The sequence below is a fragment of the Cibotium barometz genome, chromosome 53 (genome assembly GCF_041138505.1).
Source record: "Cibotium barometz isolate CiBa-2024 chromosome 53, ASM4113850v1, whole genome shotgun sequence".
Lineage (NCBI taxonomy): Eukaryota > Viridiplantae > Streptophyta > Polypodiopsida > Cyatheales > Cibotiaceae > Cibotium > Cibotium barometz.
Window position 1 is genome coordinate 34,696,116 of NC_141098.1, and position 22,879 is coordinate 34,718,994.

The following is a 22,879-nucleotide window of genomic DNA, read 5'->3' on the forward strand; positions in this document are numbered from 1 at the left end:
ACACTAATGCTCATGCATTTCCAAGTCGATTTCAACTCTTGTGTTTTGACCAATACAAGGCATATATTTCCCACACCAACACACGTGTCAAACCGGCTTACATGCCGTTTATGCATCCACTTAAACAAGGCATAAATGTTTCCAATCTAGCATTTTTTATGCATGCTACTAAACCACAACTTTCTTTCATGATCTAGCATCCCCAATGCTTGCTTGTACCTCTTGCTTTGCATAAACTCTATACTTTGGCAAAAACTGCCTATTTGGGAAACCTGAAATTTCCAGTTTTGGGCATGCTGCCAAAATAGGACATGCTCAAACCTCTATGAAAACTGATGGGAGTTGTTTGTGACCTCTTATTACCATCAATCCTACATTAAAGCTACCCTCGGACGTGAAAAATGACCAGAGTTGAGCTTGTAGTGAACAAAATATGCTTACCTTATTTGAGCTTCTCTACACTTCAAGAGCCTTCCAATCAAACATTCCATAACACATGACATTCCAAGCAACACTAAAACTCTATTATATACTACAAAAAAAGGTTACAAGTTTGATTGCATTCTTGAAACGCGACAAAAAATTATAGACATAAAAGAGACAATTTCAAGTTTTACTCATGGATTCCAATGCATGAGAAATGAAACCATCTCATTATAAAGAGTACTTCCATGACAAGAGAAGCATTTAAATCTTCAAAAAATATCTTAGTTGATTGGTTGTGACATGTCTTCTCAACAACAATGATAGTACTACCGATCAACCACTGTACACAAGCATGATCCTATGTTGAGATGCATGGATCTTTTCAAGCACAATCCCGTTGTTGAGGCATAAGTTGAAGTGTCTCTCATCATCTTCGTGCAAACCATATGCACAAGATATAATCACTCCATTCTGAACAGATGAATCATCACATAAGTTGAAAACTTTGTTGAGAAGATCAACTTCAGAACCGACTGGGGCATGTCTCCTTGACAAGGGGAGTAATGCATGACATGTATGGCAAGAGTGTGTTTGCAAAGGATCAATCATCAAGGTCTTGCTGTAGCAATGGGGGCAAAATATACGATTCCTCTTTTCAAACCTCACTCGACTCCTTCCATGCTGATGCTTACGTCTTAGCGTACCCGTGAAATTACGCTTTGTTGGCTGTAATGGGGTTGTCCCCTCCTCAAGAGCAACAGTACTTCCTTCATGTTTCTTACCATGACCAAGCCGAGTAAGAGTCACATGAGCTTGGATTTGGCGAATGGAGCCTCGCAAAGGTAAGTCTACCTCCTTTGGAACCACCAATGCAAGAAGACTCTCTTTTGAAACCCTCAACCGTTGAAAGATCAACTCCTTTCGTGTGGAGTCGCATGTAGAGAGACTCTCCTCGAGACCCTGCAAAATATTTTTGAAGTCCTGAATGCAAAGATCTAGTTGTTCATCAATATTAGTTGCTACTTTATGCTGCCCATGCTCAATGTTGAGCCCTATTCCTTGGTCATTCTCACCAATGTCAAGATCTTGCCCTTCTAAATTCAGCCATGGGGTACCCTCATCATTTTGTCCAACATCAACATTATGTTGCAGCTGCCCCAAAGAACGTGCATTGTCAACAATAGGCAAAATAGCATACAGACTTGGAAAATGATGCTGTAATATCAATCGAATCCCATATAGATGTTTGCAGTTGGATGTCCAATCCGGACAATCACAGTAGCTACATTGCATGCTTACATGGTACCATCGTGTGGGCTTAGACATGCTTTGGATCTTGAAAAGCATTGTTGATTCATCAATCACTTCCAACGTTGTTGAATCATCTTTGTACCTTGTAAGGATGCTCTCGCCTCCTGCGAGTCTTGCAGTGTGACTCTTGCTTGAACCTTGGATACTAAAGCGTCCAGAATCGGCTGAGAAGAAAACAAGAATCCATTCAGAGCAGCAAATCCTACCACTGAAATACTATGTCATAAAGAAAAATGGCAATTTACCTAACTCTTGTTTTTGTTTGAAAAACTCTAGTAAAGTACCCCCCATGTGTGTGCCTGTCTGAGAGTCGCCTACGAGAGCATGCAAGAGGACCAATATCGATCTATTGATTTTTGCATCCAAGAGGGTGTACTTGATGTACTGCCATAACCTCTCCACTAGGTTTGTTGTGTCGACGTTTCCATGTGGAAAAAGACGACCAAACTTGGGCCAACGTGTCCGCCACACACATGTCTGCCCACACCAACCATTAGAAACATAGCGGCATACATTCACATGTGATGAGTACTGCTGCAAGAACACTTGGAATCTTCCTTCAAATGCCTGTTCAGAATCTGCTTGCATGAGGTTTGATAGCTGATTATAAACATCATTTTGCTTGTCTTTTGAAACCTGCAAAGTAGCAAAACAACTCAGAACCATGTCCAGCACTCTAGTTGTCACTCATAATAGACAAGGGTATGAGAAGACCTGTGGCAAAAGGTTTTCCACCCATGCTTTCTTGGCATGAAACCAACATAGTAAGACATGCGCGGCGATTTGTTGACGTTGTCCTTGGTTATCTTCAAACCAGCAACAAGAATCTGCATTAACCACCTTCTGAATGGCTTGTAGCTCTATTGGGCATTTGTCGATTACAATGGCAGTAGGGCAGGTTTGAGACATTCTTGAGAAGATCAACTTGAAGGTAAGCTCTAAAGCTATGCTCTCTTGATTAGTGGCAATGTCACTTGTGCACATCATTAGCCAAATTGGAATACCGACACCGTTTTGGTTGGGCAACACAGCTGCATAGAGAGGTAGACCAAAAACATTCGTCTTAAATGTGCTATCCACAGCCCAAGCATTATGGGGAGAGAAACGCATTGCCATCTCCAACATCCACGCATCTTGAATGATAAGGATGAATGGTCTTTTGTATTCATCGATAGCATTTGGATTATAGGGTTGAACATAGATCACCTAAAATAAGAAAATGGTCACATAGGTGCTAAATTCTACCATACGAAAAGGCATAAAAGAATTGCATAACCTCCATTTTGTGGGCTACCTTGTTTTGCTCCTTCAAACGGAGTGCTTCCATGTACATTGCCTCCCAAGCATCATCTGAATTTTTCCCTGCATCAACAAGGACAGCTGACTAAATCATATTGCCCCATGACATGCAAACAAACAATCAATGTATAGCATGTTACCTTGAGTGTGCATTTGGTAGGCGATCATCTGTACCTCCTTGGGAATCATAAAGAAGCGAAAAACCACACAATCAAGGGGAGAGGAGCTCTCCATATGGAATCGCTCTTTTGATTTTGACATCTTAGCTACATGACGACATGTTCCGACGTCAAATAAGTCATCCATGCAGCATGCTATCACACGCGGGTGAATAGGCAAATAATAAAGATCATCCCTAGACCCCGGAACATGCCCTTCATGGACATTGTGTAGGAGAATGTTAACCTTATCAGAGTCATTTGCATACTCCAATACCACCTTAAAGGGGCAGCCACACCGCTTTGATTTTCGCAATCTTCGCTTTTTACCACCACTTCGAGAAGGCTTTCCCCCTCGATGGCAAGCAAACTCTTCCACCCGCTTATGTGGCCCATTGTGCTTGGACCGAAGTGACACTAGTCTTACCTTGTGCTGAATCATGATGTCAACCAAACATTCTTGAACATGAGGCTGATCTGTGACTATAATCAAAGAGGGTTTTTTGTGTTCTTTCTCACTTGCACGCACCTTATGAACATCTTGCTGATGTCTTTCATGCAACTGGCATCCACAAAGAACGATCCAATCTTTGATATAGCTTATTGGAATTCCATGGCTTTGAATATCTGTGCACCATTGTGTCTTGATTGAATTTATAGTGTCTTTCTCGCCTTGGTGTATTGCACGATCTCGAAGGAGATGAGATGCTTGTATGATGCATTCCCAATCTTCAATGGCTGCGATCTTTAGGTTGGGTGCTAATTTCAAGCAGATGTATTGACCGCCATCATGGATAGGAGCAACACACAAACCCTCCTTCATCCTCTTCCACCTTTTCAAATTAAGCAAACCTCGACAATCATGTGTCTTTAAGGTATCGAGTGTCACATTGATTTCCCCTTGAAGATCCGATTTCATTAAACTGTAGCTTTGCTTGTCAAAGGAGAAAAATGTACTTGAGACATATAAATATGGGTCCAAGGTATCCCTTGATTTGGGGCATGGGCTTTGTTGAGCATCATCCATGATGTCACAAGCTATGGGACATAGATGTTCTTCCTCATCTTGAATGAAATCATCTTGATCAATGTCATCACTCGATGTATCGCCACACATTGCATCCTCTGAGAAAGCCTCCATTTCAAATTCATTCGTAGCATTTGCTGTGTCCCAATCAACCTACGAAAAGCAACTCCTCATTACCATTCTTTTGTTGATGTGGAAAACAATGCTTGTACTATCCCAAAAAATCTAGCTTTTGACCATGCATACCTCATTGAGATTGGGGATGGGGACCTTGCATGCATTGGTTTCACCCGTTGGCAAGTTGATATCATGTACAACCTACAAAAAAACCCAATTCATTAAAACACACACACACACACACACACACACACACAAACACATACACACACACACAACTTACCTCATTTAGATCTGGAATCCAATTCATGATCAAGTCCTCTATGATGAGCTCCTATGTTTCATCTGTCCATCAATCCAAAATAGGGCCATTAGATTTAATTCAGCTCTAGTGGTAAATTGATGGCTTATGGACATAGAGAACCTTGCAAATAGAATAGCTCGAGTGGTAAATTGGTACCCACAGCTGCCTTCATAACCAGCCCATACAATAGAAGCAAGGGCTGCCCCTCCTCCCCATACCTTCCAGCCATAAAAAGCCCAACTTGCATGTAACTCCTAATAGAAGATGGCATGTCCATCTAGACAGGCACAAAGTAATAGAGCTTCATATTTGAGTCATTATGGAATAACTAAGCTGAAAAAGGCCTAGAAGCTCCCCATATGTAGTTGGAATTACACCAACCATAACAACATCATGTGTTGATATGGAAGGGGATGGCTATCTATGAGGGGATGGTTGTGTTGATATGGAAGGGTGGATTCTTGCATCATATGCACAAGATGGTAATTTGTCATATAGTAGCTCAAAGTTCATAGAAGTGAGGTACCCTTGAGGGTTGCTCTCTCCACATGGATTTGGATTTAAATTCAAAGCTTCTAGCACATTGTGTATGCCCTCCTTCTCTCCCTCCTCCATTGGACTACTTCTAGCACAATCATCTCCTCCTCGTGTTGCACCTTTATCACCTCGACGACAAATGTGTAGACATAAGAGAATGAAAGAACGCAATGAGCTTTAGTTTTGGATATTGAAGCTTTGTATACAAGCTTCCATTGGATTGAATAAAGCTTTGACAACATGAAGTATCCACTGAAGACTTCATCATGCAATGGGTTTTTTGTGGATCAAATTATGGCAAAAGGAATGCATTGTCGGGCTTACTCAAAACATAAGAGGCTTGAATTGGGTGTGGAGGACTTCATGAAGCAATGCATCATCAAAAAAGAAGTTATGGCACCATGCAGCAAGGTCATTACGAAGTCAGGGATACAAGACATTATTAAAAAAGCCTCAATGATAAAATGTATTGCATTGTGCTTTATCAAGCACTTAGTGATTGGCTCTTGATTTGCAAGCTAACACAAGCTACGGATAACATTTTTTTCCCTTCAAGCTCCTTCTTAATCAATAGGAAAACAATAAAACAATGTCATGAAAACAAGAAAATAGATTGGAGAGATAGAGCGTTAAAGAACCTTACCAGATTGAATACACGTCCCTCTTCCTAGCTTGGTGGTGGCAGATTGGAGATTCTACTTCTATAGCCGGCTGCACCCCTCCTCTCTCTCTTTTATTGAAGATATGTAGATGCCATGGAGTATTCCTAGATCCTTTTCACCTCTCTCTCTGTGGATGCATGAGCTATCAGCTGATTTCAAATACACTAAAATTTTGCAAGAGAGCAAGACCAATCGATAAGGTGTACAGTGTATGTGAATGTGTGTGTGTGTGTGAGAGAGAGAGAGAGAGAGAGAGAGAGAGAGAGAGAGAGAGAGAGATGCACATGTAATTCAAATTTAGCGCAATCATTTGCCTTGTGCCCCCCTCGTGTCCCTGCAGCCACGCATACATCCATGTCACACACCTCACTTGCCACGCGTGCAAAAATCTTCCACATCAGCCCGATGCCCGAGTTCAATATTTTTGGCCTAGTTTCGTACTTTGGACGGCCCAGATTCCCGTGAAAAGCCCACCCCACTTCCCAGCCGTAGATCCCATGCTCCACGCTTTTTTAAAAAGCGTGGGACTTAGACAAGAGGCTCAGCTATGTCAACAACATTGGTGACAAGAGGTGTGGGCGTCCAGACAGCACGTGTGGACGGCCTAGTGTAATATGAAACCAAAAGTTCTTTTTACGTTTAAATTTTGTTCTCTTTCTCACTAACTACCTTGCCTTCCTGGGACTGGGACTGACACACTGCAGAGATGAACCTCGACGAAGTCTACTCACGCAGACGAGGAAAAACCTAAATTTAGAGCCGAGAACAACTCTAGTAACAGACGCCTAATCACAAAGGTGCGAGAGAAACCCTAATGCAGGAATCTCTCATCAAAGGGATGAAAGAAATCCTACTGATGTCTTGAAGGGATGCATCTTGATCCGTCTTTACAGTCTCTCAGAGCAGAGGAGCGCAGAGTTGGATGAAAGTAAGATGAAGGTTTCAAGGGGGCATGCAGGTAGGGGAGATGGAGACGAAGAGCTCGACAAGGCAAGAAAGAGGATGGTTCTCATGTGCGAGGTCTCCGTCCTCCTGCAATGGATCCACCATCTCCTACAGGGCTTTTGTTGTCAGCACTGTCATCTCCATAATCCTGTTTCACATCGTTTTCACAGGTAAAGTTCTTCTCATCTCCATCACTAATGAGACTACACCGTAATATTGAAAATCTCACCTGCCAAGCTCCTGCTTATAAGAGAATGGGTGAGGAGATGTGTGCAATGGTTGCCATGGCATATAGGGCTGGAGGTATAAGTTGGTGGGCATCTGCAAAGCATGTGGCTCCCCTCGTTGCCCTCACCTGGCTATTGCCACTGTTTTCTCAAAAGTTTCCTGCCAACCCCACCCCCAACCAACCCAAACACCACACCACAACAAAACCCCCAATACCTCCCCCCCCCCCCCCTCTCTCTCTCTCTCTCTCTCTCTCTCTCTCTCTCTCTCTCTAAGAGAGAGAAGTTTTATTAACATCGAAGGCTCTATGAGACCAAAAAGATATCGCATATGATCCTTGTGTAGACTGGATGTCAGAAGACACCATGTGTAGACTGTATGTCAGAATACCAAAAAAAGAAAAAAGATAGTACCCACGTACAACGTAGGTCCATGTCCATGTGTGTACAATGTAGTAGTAGACATGGAGAGCTCAAATGTCCATGGTGGGGTAGAGAGAGAGAGAGAGAGAGAGAGAGAGAGAGAGAGAGAGAGAGAGAGAGAAATGAAATGAAATGTTATATTAACGTCTTCAAAAGAGAGAGAGAGAGAGTGACATTAAATGTCTCCTAAAGATCCAATGAGTCTATGAGACCAAAGTGATACAATGCTATCCATGTTATGTTGCATCATGGGAAAAAAAAACAAAGTACAACTAACATAGCTCTCTGAAAGTAGAGGCTGATACAATGATCATCATGGGGAAGTACATGGGGTATAAGCACTAGTACACGAGACTCTCATCATTGAGTACATGAGAATATGAAGCATGTGGGGCTCATCATCCTCCAGTAGAGGGTACACCTCTCTCAAGTATGTCGAGCATGGGGTTACTGAGCATGGCTGAGAGATCACGGTATGTGGGAAGGTGGTGGAGCATGTCTTGGATTTGGAGTTGATGGGAGGATCGTGGTTGGTGTCCTGTGGGGGGCTAGGGATTCCGGGTAGGTCAAAGCACGCAAGCACGTTCTGAGGTGACTCCTTGGGGGATGGGGCGAAGCTGAGATATCGTGTGATGGACCACCCGTGGGGTCCACAATGTTGATATCCTCTCTGTGGGCCCGGAAGAAACTAGTGATGGTCAGCTGATGAGGGGTGGTGGCTGGCCGACATTCTCTTAGGAGTGTATCTCTGTGTCTTCGAAGCTGCAAGAAGAGTCCCGGGCAGCGTTGGTCCGGGAAGTCCATGATCTTGGATAATGGGTCTAAACCCTCACGGAAGAGACAGTGGTACCTCTCAATGATCTCATAGTACAGTAGGTAGTGACATGTATAGTGCTCCTTTGTCTTGACCCTTGTGTGGCATAATAGGCAAATCCTCTCCTCCTGGGGTCTCCGTATGAGCTCTTCATCTCTAAATATGCGCTCTGCTCGCCCAATCTCCACCTGTAGTAGGTGGTGGGAGGATACCCGTAGTTGACCAATCCCGATAGGCATGGCACATGACATGTGAATACCTAGGTAGCCTGTAAACAGAAGGGGCAACTGAACACGGAAAATCTAATCAATCATGAAATTTGAAAATACACATAAGCATGCCAGATAAAACAAGATGACAAATTTGCACAGTACACCACACTAGGGGCCAGAAGATGGGCTGACCGCCCCCGCCCCCTCCCCCCCTCCCCCCCCCCCTGCCCCCGCTTTATGGTTAGATTACCAAAAAGGAGTCTGCTTCCAATACAACTTTGCGGGTGTCAGGTGTGTCAGAATACGCAGCGGAGATGATGACCAGATCTGGGAACACGAGCAAAACGCAATGCAGAAAATAACAGCACAAGAGAGAGAGAGAGAGAGATAGAGGCGTGTAACTCTGCTCTATATACACAAAGAAGATCCCGGAAATGATACAATTGTGACAAGGGGGCTGGGGGCCATTTTATATGGCCCCCCAACAGCAGTCGGCCTGTTGTAGGGCAGCCGACAGGACCACAAAACCCCACGACTGCTGAAATGCACAGTCGGCCAGCAGCAGGGGGGGTCGGCGAGCATCAAGGAGGTCCACGACCTGTGCAGAGCAGTCGGCCGGTAGCAGGGGGGGTCGGCCAGCATCAAGGAGGTCCACGACCTGTGCAGAGCAGTTGGCCACCTCCAGTGTCTTCACAGATGCAGTTAGCCAGGTTCAAGGTCCTCCTGCCACTACAAGACTGCCTCCCATGCCACAGAAAAATAGGGAAAAATGGGGGAAAAATATGGGGAGTGAGGAAAAATGATAAGACACCTACAAAGGGCGGGCACACCCACAACAGAGGCCCTGGTGTATATGTATAGACAAGAGATGACTTCTAACAAGGTGCCGGGTGCCCAGGGTTCACCACTAGCTGCACCTGTTTCTTCCAATACAATATGAAAACAAGAAAAACATCACATAATCTGAACTTGCTGACAATTCTCAGCACAAGTGAGCATTCCCGGCATCAAGCACATGCAGGACAACTATGGACAGCCCATAGCACTCCCACATCAGCCTGGGACAACTCAACATCATCATCGTCCTCTTGTCTAGCTCATAGAGCAAGTCGACCAGCCCTTAAAGGCTGTTTTCAGCAGTCGACCAGCCCTCAATAGCCACACAAGAAAGCGATTGGCAGTTGCACACAAGCCTGCAAACCTCCGGTCGGAAAGAAAATTGTCCAGAAGCCCACGACCAGCTCTTCCTCCTTGTTTTTAACCTCTGTCCAGCCTCTATTCAAGCTGTAAATCAGCCGGCCAGCAGTGGAGAACATGCAGAAGGAGTCGGCCAGCTTCTCCCATGCATCTGGTGAACTTCAGTCGCGCGATGGATGGCTGTAGAAACTTGCCAACAGGCTGAAAACCAGTTGACCAGCCCTCATGCACCCTGAAAAGCATGCACCCCCCTCCAATCTGGAGTTTTTGTCAATAATAGAGGCTTCCCCGCTGAAAATAACCCGCACGTGTGTTTTTCTAGTCCAGAAAGGGGCGCCTACATGAAGGAGGTCCAAATAATGTCCAGTGCCCAGTCTTTGGCTGCCACGTGTATTAAATAAGTCCTGCTCAATGTGTACTCACTTATAAGTTGTCGGGTCACTTATAAGTGAGTGTAAACCTGCACCCATAATTATTAACATGTGAACTCATAAAGCTATAAATTGAGTTTTTGGGAATAGTTACCACCTGCAAAACACATGTAGACCACCTGTCAGTCGCAAACAGGTGTGCACATACATGTCCACAGGGTGCCCAGGCGTCCCCAGCCCCATGGACAACACAGGCAAAAATCTCAGGCATTGTCCAGGCACACAAGACAAGCCATCCAAAGATAAAATCAAAGTCATGCACACACATGAGTGCAAATATACTGGAAGAAACGCCCATCTGCTTAGTTGTATCCGATAAAATGTCCAGGACTCATGATCCCTCCGGAACCTTCCTAGAACATAAATACACAAGATCTCCAAGATAGCTAGTCCCAGAGACTTTCATCATGTGTCATGTGCATAAAATGCCATGGACATTCTCAGAGAAAAAGAGTATAAGAACCAGATAGAGCTAGGACTTGGAGCAGGAAGTGCTGTTTGGCAAGGTGGACTAGGAGAAGAGCAGGAAAAAGATGCTGTCAGCTGTTGGAAGGAGTTTGTCGGCTGATCCAGGAGAGTCGGCTGTACCAAGACAAGGCGGCTGGAAAACGCAGCATTAATGGATTTTAATGACCAGTCGGCTGGCTGACTGTTGGTTGGCCAGCACTCCAAGGAGTCCCAAAGGCTGTAAAAGGGGCGCATATGCTCATAGGTAGAATGATTCATTCCTCTAGGGAATGGGTCCTTGGGTCCAAGTAGGGACTAGATTTTGGGTGTTTATCACCTTTTGTATGAGGTAGCCTAGGGCTGTAGAAAAGTACCTTTTTGTACCATATGAAATATACTGAATTTCCAGCCATCTCTCTCTACTCTCCCTTCTGTCTGCGTTTTTGCTCAGCATGTTCTCAGTGGTGTTTAGGGCTGAAAGAAGACCCCAAGAGCTTCCGCGTGTTACATTGGTATCAGAGCATCAAGCTCAGCAAAGCTAAACACTGATTCAGTCCCATATGATGGTGTACAGGTCGTCCAAGGTACAGGAAAGTGCACGGGTACGAAGCCCAAGGCAAGGAACACAGGAACGGGAAGAGCTCCCAGGAGGTTTGTTTGTGGTGCTCCACAAAGCCAGAGGGGATGGCAGTCCTGTGACCAGATAGGTTCTCGGGCAACGGTCCCAAGGGAGGATTATCCTACAAGGGGTGATGTGAGAGTGCCAGACTCATTTCTCAGGAATGAAGTCCAAGACGGTGTTTAGAGTCAGGGCAGGAACGGATTGGGGACTGGATGGAACAGATGCATAGATCTTATTTAGAGTCAGAGTGGTTTCGGAGACCGGGCCGGGTTTTCAGCGAAAAGGGTTGCCAGGGTTGGATGGATGACAGAGGGACTCCGGGAATAGAGTGGGATGATGACAGTCATCCAAGAATAGGTTGGAATCCCATCATCAAGTTTAGCAGAGGGGGATGTCATGTGCATAAAATGCCATGGACATTCTCAGATGCTGGTCCAGAAGAGGCAACCAAAACAAGAGTATAAGAACCAGATAGAGCTAGGACTTGGAGGAGGAAGTGCTGTTTGGCAAGGTGGACTAGGAGAAGAGTAGGAAAAAGATGCTGTCGGCTGCTGGAAGGCGTCTGTCGGACTTGGAGGAGGAAGTGCTGTTTGGCAAGGTGGACTAGGAGAAGAGCAGGAAAAAGATGCTGTCGGCTGATCCAAGAGAGTCGGCTGTACCAAGACAAGGCGGCTGGAAAACGCAGCATTAATGGATTTTAATGACCAGTCGGCTGGCCGACTGCTGGTCGGCCAGCACTCCAAGGAGTCCCAAAGGCTATAAAAGGGGCGCATATGCTCATAGGTAGAATGATTCATTCCTCTAGGGAATGGGTCCTTAGGGTCCAAGTAGGGACTAGATTTTGGGTGTTTATCACCTTTTGTATGAGGCAGCCTAGGGCTGTAGAAAAGTACCTTTTTGTACTGTATGAAATATACTGAATTTCCAGCCATCTCTCTCTCTCTCTACTCTCCCTTCTGTCTGCGTTTTTGCATCAGCATGTTCTCAATGGTGTTTAGGACTGAAATAAGACCCCCAGAGCTTCTACGTGTTACATCATGTCAGGCTCCATGGCCATACATGTACAGCATGTCAGGCCCCACAAGCCACACATGTACTATCATGTCAGGCTACACCAGCCATACATGTATGTCATGTCAGGCTCCACATGCCACACATGAACAGTAGAAAAAAATAGGAGCTATAAGAAATTTTGTGACATTCCCCCCGGCTTCTAAGCAGTTGACCGCAATTGAAAAGCTTCCAAGTAGGCCTTCAGAAGTTTAGGATAATCCACAAAATAATCCTCGTCCATCCATTTTGCATCCATACCCGAATAGTTTTTAAACTTCACAAGATACCTGCGCACTAGCTTGCCACCTGCATGCTTGTGCTCTTTATGAAAAACTATCAGCTCAGGTTGCAATACCTCCTCAAGTTCATCCACTTCTGGTGGATCTTCCAAAACTGGTTCAATAGGAGGTAGCTCCACATAAGGCCTCAGCAAACTGACATGAAAGGCATTGTGTATTTTCCAGTGATCGGGCAATACCAATCTATATGCCACTTCATTTATTTTCTGCAAAATTTGGAATGGTCCGTAATACCTGCTTGAAAGCTTAGGAAACCGGCCTTCCTTACTTGGCCGCTTCCGAAGACGTGCTTTCTCAAACTTTAGTAATACCCAATGACCTTCCTTGAAAACCACCTCTCTATTGTGTTTATCAACTGCCTTTTTCTGCTTAGCTTGACTTCTTTCTATGGTTGTCCGAACCTGTGCAAACGCAGTATCCAAATCATGGACATACTCATCTGCTGCAAAGATTTCATCTTTTGTTCGTAAGATGGGTGGAAGCACCACCTTGCTATAGACTATCTCAAATGGAGCCTTATTAGTTGAAGAATGCACTGTGTTATTGTATGCAAATTCAACCAATGGCAAATACTTTTCCCAATCTGACTTTTGCTCAGATACATAACATTTGAGCAAGTCAAGCACAACTGAATTTGCTATTTCACTTTGACCATCCGTGTCACGTGCATCCTGCACTTGGATGCCACGTAGACATTTCTGTACAGAAGGTGCAGGACCTGGGATGGTGAATTGGTCCCATGTGAGCCTAGTGCGGGACGAGTCAGCTAGGGATCCATCTCAGTTGTCTGAGGTCAGGTGTGCATTGTCCTGCACATGAGTCTAAGGTCAGGTGTGCATTGTCCTGCACATGAAATAGTCCCAGTCCGCACTGTGAGTCTCCCTCTGGAATGATGTCAGTGATTCTGTGTATCTGGTATGGTACCGGATGCCAGATCACTGAGTGGTTAGTGTTTAGGACAAGGCGATAGCCCATAGGGCTACCCCAAGTCTTAGTGTGGGCATGGGAATGGTGTGGAACCACCCCCATGAGGGCCAGGAAGGCCCAAGCTGAACCCACCAACCATGGAGGGGCTGTAGGACAGCCCTAGGGCAAGAATAAGGCAAATTCCAGGAATTTACAGCCTTTACATGGCTGTAGGGCAAGTATGGGGCAGCCTAGCCCTTGGGATGTGTGCAAAAGGCTTGCCCAGCCATTGGAATGCAGGCGCATCACCTCCCAACTAGCTAGGAATAAAACGCAGCATTTATGGGATTTATTTTAGCATTTATTGCTGAATTTGCATAAGTCGTGGGACTTTTATGCTGGCCGCCTGATTCTATGCTAGCCGACTGCTCCTGTGTGGGTAGTATAAATAGAAGTGTCCATAATCCCATTCATTCATCTCATTCTTCACCAAGAGCTCAAGCATACAAGGGCTAGTCAAGCCAAGGAAGTTGCTAAGCAAAGGGGTGGAGTACTGCAGGTCAAGGGCAGGGAATTCCCAGCCAAGAAAGGTCAAGAATTTTGTATTTTCTTTTGAGATTCACATCATTCTAATAAAGCAAATACACCATCCGTGGTGGGGGCCCTACAGAGGGCAATTGGGACCCAATACTGTGTCCTCTCCATCTCTCTCACTCTCTCTCTCTCTCTATTTTCTGCGCATCTCCTTTTAGTTTGTGCGTTAATTTCCATCGCGAAAAGAGTGCTAAATTCTGAGTATTGAAGTTACCGATTCTTCTCCGAAGCTTCCGCATATTACAGTGGCATCAGAGCCTACTTCAAGTACAAAGATTCAGCAAAGAAACCAGAATTTTTTCTCGCTCGTGTGGTTGGTTTTTAGACGCTGGTGGACTACCCCTTTCAGAGTGACTCCTGTCCCTCGAAGGATGGTTGGTTTTTAGCCTCGGGAAGCCTTCGGACGTCTCCCACACAGATAGTGGATGGTCAGATTGCGTTCCGGAAAGGAAGTGCATTTTCTTGCTATGGCGAGCTTCGACGACGAGAGAGACCAAGAACCATGGGACCAGAGTGCACCAGGCAGCCCAGCTAGACATGTTCCAGCAGATGATGCGAGCAATCGCAGAACAGACAGCCAAGTTGGATGAGCAGAAGGCGTAGATCTTGGCTTTGGAGGAGCGTACCCGCTCTCCAGCGTTGCGTTTTTCCATCTCCTCCTCCCTCTCCTTCCGTATCCCAGATACCAGATCCTCGACTTAGGAACCCTCTCACAGGGTCACAGTCGCAGCCAAGCTCTTTGCTTGAGTTGCAGATGCGTGTATTGGAGATCCGACAACGAGAAGACGAAGCCATGCGACGCGTGGAACACGAGCATTACCTCCAAGCATTGGATGCCAGATTGACACCGGCAGCGCCCTCGAATCATTTTCCCGAGAAAATGAACTTCGGTAAGTATAATGGTAAACTCGATCCCACAACTCTCTATTCATGGTTACATCAATTTGAAGCTTACTTTGCCGTAGTTAGGAAAACAGATACTGATAGAGTGATCTTAGCCAGTTGTTGTACTTGGAAGGTGAGGCCATTCCTTGGTGGACTCAGTGGGCTCATGCCCACACCAGAGTAGGTATGGCAACTTATGTGTGGGACGAGTTTGTCCGCGACCTTAAGCAGCGGTTTCTACCGTCCCACTACCTTGAGCGACTCGAAGACGAGTTCAGGGGAGCGTGTCAAAACGCGCAACCAGCCCTTCAGTTTGCCAATAGAATTTCGACTTTATGTCTGCAATTAGGCTTATCTGATACGGACAAGAAAGGGCAGTTTTTGTATGGCCTGGACACGCAAATCCAATGGGAGGTGCGTATGTTAAAGCCAGCCACCTTTGAGGACGCACTCTCGCTTGCGTAGAGTGCAAAAATGAAACATAATGGTGGCAAGCCCAAGACTTCCCAGCCGGCTTCTCCCAGGGCTCCCGCCTCGGGGGGCAAAAGCCAGAACCAGACGGGGTCTTCCCTAGGACAGAGCCTGGGAGCCTCTGGCTCCAAGAACTCGAACAATGCGTCAAAGCTTACTCCAAACCAGAAAGCGGAGGCAGGCAAGACAGGTGGCAAGTTGAGTGCTGAGGAGCTTTCTCAGTACAAGGAGGAGGGTCGATGTTTCTTTTGTCATACAAAAGGACATACTTCTCGGGATTGTCCGAAGAAGCCTCCAAAGCCCGCCACCGCCGCCTCCACAGCTTCCGTGGTGAGCTCAGCTCCCACATAGACCCTAGCGGCTACCCCTTGTTCTTCAAACCCGGGTGCTTCAGTTGGAGCAATTATTAGCCGGGAGCTCGAAGATAAGTAGAAGGGCGCCCATGACCAGGAGTATGAGCGCAACGAATTGCTCAAGTCCTTTGGCTATATAGGTGGCCAGAGAGTCGTTGTCTTGTTTGACAGCGGCAGCACGGAGGATGTGGTCACGGAACAGGCCGCTAGGCGTGCCCGTTTCGATCCGACTTTGGTGGACAAACAGGTTGAGGGTTCTAGCATAGGCATGACAACGAGCGTCAAGTATGAAGCTCTAGGTGCTAAGTTAGTGATTCAGGGCATAGAGTTTGTGCGTGATTTTATGGTTGCCCCTCTTGTAGGAGCAGACATAATTTTGGGTATTCAGTGGTTTCATAAGTTTCTTCCTGATGTCAAGTGGGTCAAACACATGTTCCAGATCAATCGGAATGTGTCCAACGCCCCAGTGACCATTTAAGTGTGAGCCAGGAATTCCGAACTTTCCGCTCATAAGGCACTTGCAGGCTAAGCGAGCAGTCAGGAAAGGCGCGCAGTGTGCGATGATTTACATCCAGACAGCCCAGACGGTGGCCAGTGCTTCCGAGAAGTACTCGGTTCTCCATGAAAAGTTCCAGAAGATTTTTCTTCATGATAGCCTCCTTCCCGAGCTCCCCCCGTCCAGAGCGGAGGACCACAGGATTGACCTCCTCCCAGGCTCGGAACCCCCGAGCAAGTTTCCGTATCGCCTTTCCAAGGCAATGGAATCGGAGTTGGACCGCCAACTCCAAGAATTGTTGCAATCTGGCTTCATCCGCCCCAGCGTGTCGCCATTTGCAGCACCGATCTTATTTGTCAAGAAGAAAGATGGGTCTTCCCGTTTGTGTGTTGATTATCGTGCACTCAACAAGCTGACTATCAAGAGTAGATTCCCGATGCCTCGAATTGACTATATTCTCGAGAGGCTGAATGGAGCAAAGGTGTTCTCAAAACTGGATTTAAAGAGTGGGTACCAGCAGGTATGGATTGTGGAGGGGGACATCCCCAAGACAACGTTCCGTACAGAACGGGCCCACTATGAATTTGTGGTCATGCCATTTGGCTTGACGAACGCCCCAGCCACATTTAACCGCATGATGATGCGTGTTTTTCGGGATTTGATTGGAAAGTGTGTGTTCATATTTCTGGACGACATACTCGTATTTTCAGCTACGGTTGAACAGCATGACGTTGATGTGGAGAAAGTCCTTCAGTTGCTGGAAAGCAACAAGCTCTACGTCAATGAAAAGAAGTCATAATTTTATCTGTTCTAGGTGCATTACTTGGGATATATAATTAGTGCTGAAGGCATTCGACTTGATCCGGCTAAAGTTGCCGAGATTGTCAACTGGGAAGTACCTCAGACGGCCTATGACATTAGATCATTTGTGGATATATGCCAGGCATATTCCACCCACATCGACAAGATTTCTGACCTCTCGGCAGATCTCACCGATTTGCTAAAGGGAGTGAAAACAAGAAGGCAAAAGATTCGAATGACTCGACGAGCGTTGGAGGCATTCCAGAACCTCAAGGTGGCTTTATCAAAAGCACCTTGTTTAGCACTTGCCTCGTGGGACGACCCTTTTCAGGTGATCACCGATGCGAGTAACATCGCAATTGGATGTGTATTGCAATAGAATGGTCATCCAGTAGCTTACATGTCTCGTAAGTTACTGGCCTCTGAGAAGAACTACTCAGTCTATGATCGTGAACTCCTAGCAGTTATACAGGTCTTGAAACATTGGAAATATTTTCTGTATGGCCGTGACTTCGAGGTTCGCACTGACCATCAGGCATTACGCTAGATTCAGACGATGCCAAGCGCACAGTGGAGTGATCGACAACACCGCTGGAGTCAGATATTCTAGCAGTTCGGTGGCATGATTGAGTACCTTCCAAGAAAGGCCAATCCAGTGGCCGACGCTTTGAGCAGGAAGGGACAAGTGTCTACGATTCAGACCACTAGACTTGATCTTGTTGATACAGGACTAGAGGACATGAAGCACACGTACGCGGATTCCGAGGAATTCGGTACACAGTGGGAACAGGCATTGGATGCCACAGGACCATGCCACTTTCTGATACGCGATGGTTGGCTTTTCTACAAAGGCTGTGTGTCATGAAGTCGTTCAGGACAGCTCTTCTCCATGATGCCCTTGACGCCATTACAAGTGGTCATAGGGGCATGAATTCGACTATGGAGAAATTACAACGGCAATACTATTGGCCAAAGATGAGGCGTGATGTGTTTACATATGTACAACGCTGTGACATTTGTCAAAAGGTGAAAGCGCCTCGTGGAAAGAAGATAGGGTTGTTACAGCCCTTGCCAATTCCTGAGGGTCCTTTCCAAGACATTTCCATGGACTTTGTCACGAATCTGCCTTCCAGTCCGAGTAAGCGTAATACGCAATGCTTAACTATTGTTGATAGGTTTAGCAAATTTGTTATGCTTATTCCTTGCAGGGCCAATGTGACCGCTGAGGATGTTGCCCAGTTGTTCATTCGGCATTGGTACCCGATTGGCGGGATTCCTAGGACCATAGTGTCAGACCGAGATGCCAAGTTTACCAGTCACTTTTGGAGGGCATTGTTTGATAATTTTGGTACTAAGTTGAATTTTTCCAGTGCATTTCACCCACAGACGGATGGCCAGACAGAGATATACAACCAGTTGGCCTTTTTGATGTGCTGAAGTGTTATGTCCACGATCAGCAAGGTAAGTGGAAATCGTATTTGCCTTTAGTTCAAGCTGTTTTGCCATATGAGGCAGCGTTTGGAAGACCTTTCCAGTCGTTGTTAACCAGGACTTTGTCTTCAGTACCGGAGGCGAACAGAGTGACGAAGTCTTTCCAGGAGGTCTTAGAGTCAGTAAAAGACAGATTGGCTAAAGTGCAAGAGGCCCACACTCGACAGGCCAACAAAGACCGAAGGGATATATGAAGTTTTCGGAAGGGGATTGAGTTTATCTTCGGATTATGAAGCAAAGATTGAAACAGGTGGGCAAGCGATGCCCAAAGTTGTCTTTCAGGAGCTTCGGACCTTTTCCCATCAGGAAAAAGATTAATGAGGTGTCTATGCAGTTAAAGCTACCTCCGAGTTGGACTATGCACGACGTATTTTATGTCAGTTGGTTAAAGCCATATGCAGGTCCACCCCCTTCAGAGGTCAAAGACGAAACGGAACCAGACATTGTTGATGAAGCAGAAGTTATGGTTCCAGAACAGATCCTTCTGCACCGTTTCAAGCATGGCTCAGGCCGAAGACTACAACAGTTCCTCACACAGTTTCAGGACCGAGGAACCCATGAAGTGGTATGGCTCGACAAAGAGTTTTTCGAACACTATCCGGTGCTATTGACGGATTATTTGGAGGCTATGCAGCTTCCGTCAAGTTAAGCAGAAGGGGATGTCACGTGCATCCCGCACTTGGATGCTACGTAGACATTTCTGTACAGAAGGTGCAGGACCTGGGATGGTGAACTGGTCCCATGTGAGCCCAGTCCGGGACGAGTTAGCCAGGGATCCATCTCAGTCGTCCGAGGTCAGGTGTGCACATGAGTCTAAGGTCAGGTGTGCATTGTCCTGCACATGAAACAGTGCCAGTCCGCGCTGTGAGTCTCCCTCTGGAATGATGTCAGTGATTTTGTGTATGTGGTATGGTACCGGGTGCCAGCCCATAGGGCTACCCCAAGTCTTAGTGTGGGCATGGGAATGGTGTGGAACCACCCCCATGAGGGCCAGGAAGGCCCAGGCTGAACCCACCAGCCATGGAGGGGCTGTAGGACAGCCCTAGGGCAAGAATAAGGCAAATTCCAGGAATTTAGAGCCTTTACATGGCTGTAGGGCAAGTATGGGGCAGCCCATACAGGCTGCCCAGCCCTTGGGATGTGTGCAAAAGGCTTGCCCAGCCATTGGAATGCAGGCGCATCACCTCCCAGCTAGCTAGGAATAAAACGCAGCATTTATGGGGTTTATTTTAGCATTTATTGCTGAATTTGCATAAGTCGTGGGACTTTTATGCTGGCCGCCTGATTCTATGCTGGCCGACTGCTCCTGTGTGGGTAGTATAAATAGAAGTGTCCATAATCCCATTCATTCATCTCATTCTTCACCAAGAGCTCAAGCATACAAGGGCTAGTCAAGCCAAGGAAGTTGCTAAGCAAAGGGGTGGAGTACTGCAGGTCAAGGGCAGGGAATTCCTAGCCAAGAAAGGTCAAGAATTTTGTATTTTCTTTTGAGATTCACATCATTCTAATAAAGCAAATACACCATCTGTGGTGGGGGCCCTACAGAGGGTAATTGGGACCCAATACTGTGTCCTCTCTCTCTCTCTCTCTCTCTCTCTCTCTCTCTCTCTCTCTCTCTATTTTTTGCGCATCTCCTTTCAGTTTGTGCGTTAATTTCCGTCGCGAAAAGAGTGCTGAATTCTGAGTATTAAAGTTACCGATTCTTCTTCGAAGCTTCTGCATATTACAATTCGTCTGAGGATGATAGGTTGATGAAAAACTTAACTTTGTGCACATATTATCAAACAATGCTCGCCAAAATAAACTGGTAGTCCGAGGATCTCTATCCCCCACAATAGACTTGGGCATGCCATGATGTTTGAAAATCTGAGCTAAGAACAACTTTGCCATGTGCTCTGGCTTGATTGTTTTCGTCACATGAATAAAGTGTGCCTGTTTGCTAAAACGATCTATAATAGTCCATATAGCATTATTTCCATGTGTTGATTTCGACAGATCCATAATGAAATCTATAGCAATGCTTTCCCATGGTTCCTGGGGAATGGGTAAGGGCTGAAGCAAACCAGGTGTCTTGTGTCTGTGAAACTTGACTTTCTGACACACTATGCATTCTCGCACATAAGCTTCAATATCCCTGTGTAGAGCTTGTGTAGAGCTGGCCAAAAGAAATATCTTTCCAAAGCCTGTGTAGTAGCGAGAATATCACGATGACCAGCATATGGTGGAGCATGACACTCTTCCATAACCTTTTGGCGTAATTCACGCACTACACAAATATGATTCTGCATCATCAGAAACCCATCCCTAATCGAATAAGATGGGACACTAGTACCATTATTCAAATCAGCCCAAATAAGCTGAAAATCTGTGTCCAAAGCATACATATCTCGCATCCCTGTACGTTATGATGATAGGCAGTGGTTCCGGCATGCACTTGAGGCCTGCGTGACAAAGCATCCGCCACCAAATTCTTCTTTCCTGGGGTATGCAAAATCTGAAAATGGAACATGGACAAGAGGTTTGCCCACCTTAGATGCTTTTCCGAGAGTTTAGGCTGTGTAACAAAGTGCCGTAAACTCTGGTGATCTGTTTTTACCATAAATTTAGCCCCCAAACGATAATGCTTCCATGTTTGAAGGGCATGAATAAGGGCTAACAACTCTTTCTCATAAACTTGTAAATACAATTCCGCATGTTGCAGGCGGCGGCTTTCAAAAGCCAGTGCATGTCTCTCTTGGTTCAAAACAGCCCCCAAATAATCTCCACATGCATCACACTCGACCACAAAAGGTCTATGCAAATCTGGAATAATAAGAACTGGCCCTGATATGATGGCATCCTTCAACTTCTGAAAAGCTGTCTTTTCGGGATCCGACCAACGGAATGCTACTTTCTTCTTCGTTAGATCATGTAACAGTGAAGCTAAGAAAGCAAAGTGTCGAATAAATTGACGATAATAAGAGCATAAACCAATAAATCTCCTAACTTGATGCACATTCTACAGTTTTGGCCAATCCTTGATGGCTTGAATCTTTGCGGGATCCATGCGTACTCCATCTTTGGAGACAGTATGCCCTAAACAGTGACTTCTGACAAGAAGAATTCACTCTTCTTCCCATTGATGAAAAGTTTATGTTTCCTTAGCTCTTCAAAAACAATGGCAAGATGCTCTTTATGTTCAGCCTCACTCTTTGAAAAAATGATAATATCATCAAAGAAAGTTCCTGTGAACTTGCGGTGAGGTCTAAGAATTTTGTCCATCATTTTATCGAAAGTGGCGGGAGAATTTGTAAGTCCAAATGGCACAACCAAATACTCATATAGTCCAAATGATGTTCGAAAAGCCGTTTTGTGCACATCTTGAGGTACCACTTTGAAGATCAATGCGACTAAAACAAGTAGCTCCATCAAGTTTATCAAGAATATCATCAATTCGAGGAATCGGAAACTTGTTCTTGATAGTAATCTTGTTAAGGGCCCTATAATCAACACACATTCTATATGTCCCGTCCTTTTTCTGCACAAGTACAACTGGAGAACAATAAGGCGAAGAACTTGGCCTTATCAACCCCTTCTTAAGTAAATCATTTACTTGAGTCATGATTTCCTCCTGTTTGGGCAACACTCACCCTATAAGGAGGTCGGTTAGGAGGAGAGCTCCTAGGGATTATGTCAATACAATGATCCTCTGGCCTCTCTGGGGGTAACTGTCCTGGTAGTGAATCAGCAAAACAATCAGCATATTCTTTTAAGAAATTAATCTTATCTTGATCTACGGGAGCTATAGCATCATGCTCAACATTATCACGTACAAAGACCAAGTAAGAACAAGCTGATTTCTTTATTGCCTTTGAAATAGATATATGGCTTACAACGGGTATGGTACTCCCAGTAGTACCCGCATCAATACAAACTTCCTTACCCCTATGAGTAAACATAACTTTCTTTTCTTTGTGCAAAATCTTGGGATCCAATCGGTAATGCCAAGGCATCCCAAGTATCACATCACATCCCGTAAGTGGTGCCACGAGGAAGTCTTCATGATCCAAATATCCCTGAATCTGTATGCGAAGCTTCCCAATGATGGGAGTGACCTTAACTTCCTTGCCCTCAAGGCAGCATCTGGATGAAAGTCCATGCCCAATTCCTCAAGCTTTAACCCAAGAGCAGCAGCCATCTATATGGATATGAAGTTATCTGTCGAGGCATTATCAAAAAGGAATAAAGCTGTTTGGTCCTTTTACTTGCCCCAAGCTTTGCATAAAATCCTGCTCTTTAATTCATGTGCAGTGCTACCTTGAACATCGGGTATAACATTCACAGTCGGTTTGGCATTCTGCACATTATTCTTTTTGAGATTCTGGGGGCATT

At 45.6% G+C, this 22,879-nt stretch overlaps 2 protein-coding genes across 7 annotated transcripts in view; one reads left to right on the forward strand and one right to left on the reverse strand.

The window, feature by feature from the left end:
- Window positions 1-1,060: 1,060 nt before the first annotated feature.
- Window positions 1,061-6,334, reverse strand: LOC147608558 (uncharacterized). The gene is made up of 10 exons (XM_086789462.1): window positions 6,126-6,334; window positions 5,823-5,968; window positions 4,622-4,683; window positions 4,468-4,539; window positions 3,177-4,374; window positions 3,032-3,099; window positions 2,452-2,943; window positions 1,983-2,373; window positions 1,500-1,901; window positions 1,061-1,386 (listed from the first exon to the last, which is right to left on the reverse strand). The coding sequence occupies exons 3-10, from the start codon at window positions 4,646-4,648 to the stop codon at window positions 1,205-1,207; spliced, it is 2,832 nt and encodes a 943-aa protein (XP_086645588.1). The 5' UTR covers window positions 4,649-4,683; window positions 5,823-5,968; window positions 6,126-6,334; the 3' UTR covers window positions 1,061-1,204.
- A 169-nt stretch (window positions 6,335-6,503) lies between these two features.
- The window catches only part of LOC147608559 (uncharacterized), a 200,142-nt gene continuing 183,766 nt past the window's right edge, over window positions 6,504-22,879 (forward strand). For all 6 annotated transcript variants that reach the window (XR_015264444.1, XR_015264445.1, XM_086788985.1 and 3 more), the window contains exons 1-2: window positions 6,504-6,638; window positions 6,735-6,956. Coding sequence is in view for 4 of the 6 variants with exons in the window: in XM_086788985.1 (XP_086645111.1) it covers window positions 6,794-6,956 (163 nt within the window). In the remaining 2 variants the exon portion in view is untranslated. The remainder of the gene's footprint in view (window positions 6,639-6,734; window positions 6,957-22,879) is intronic.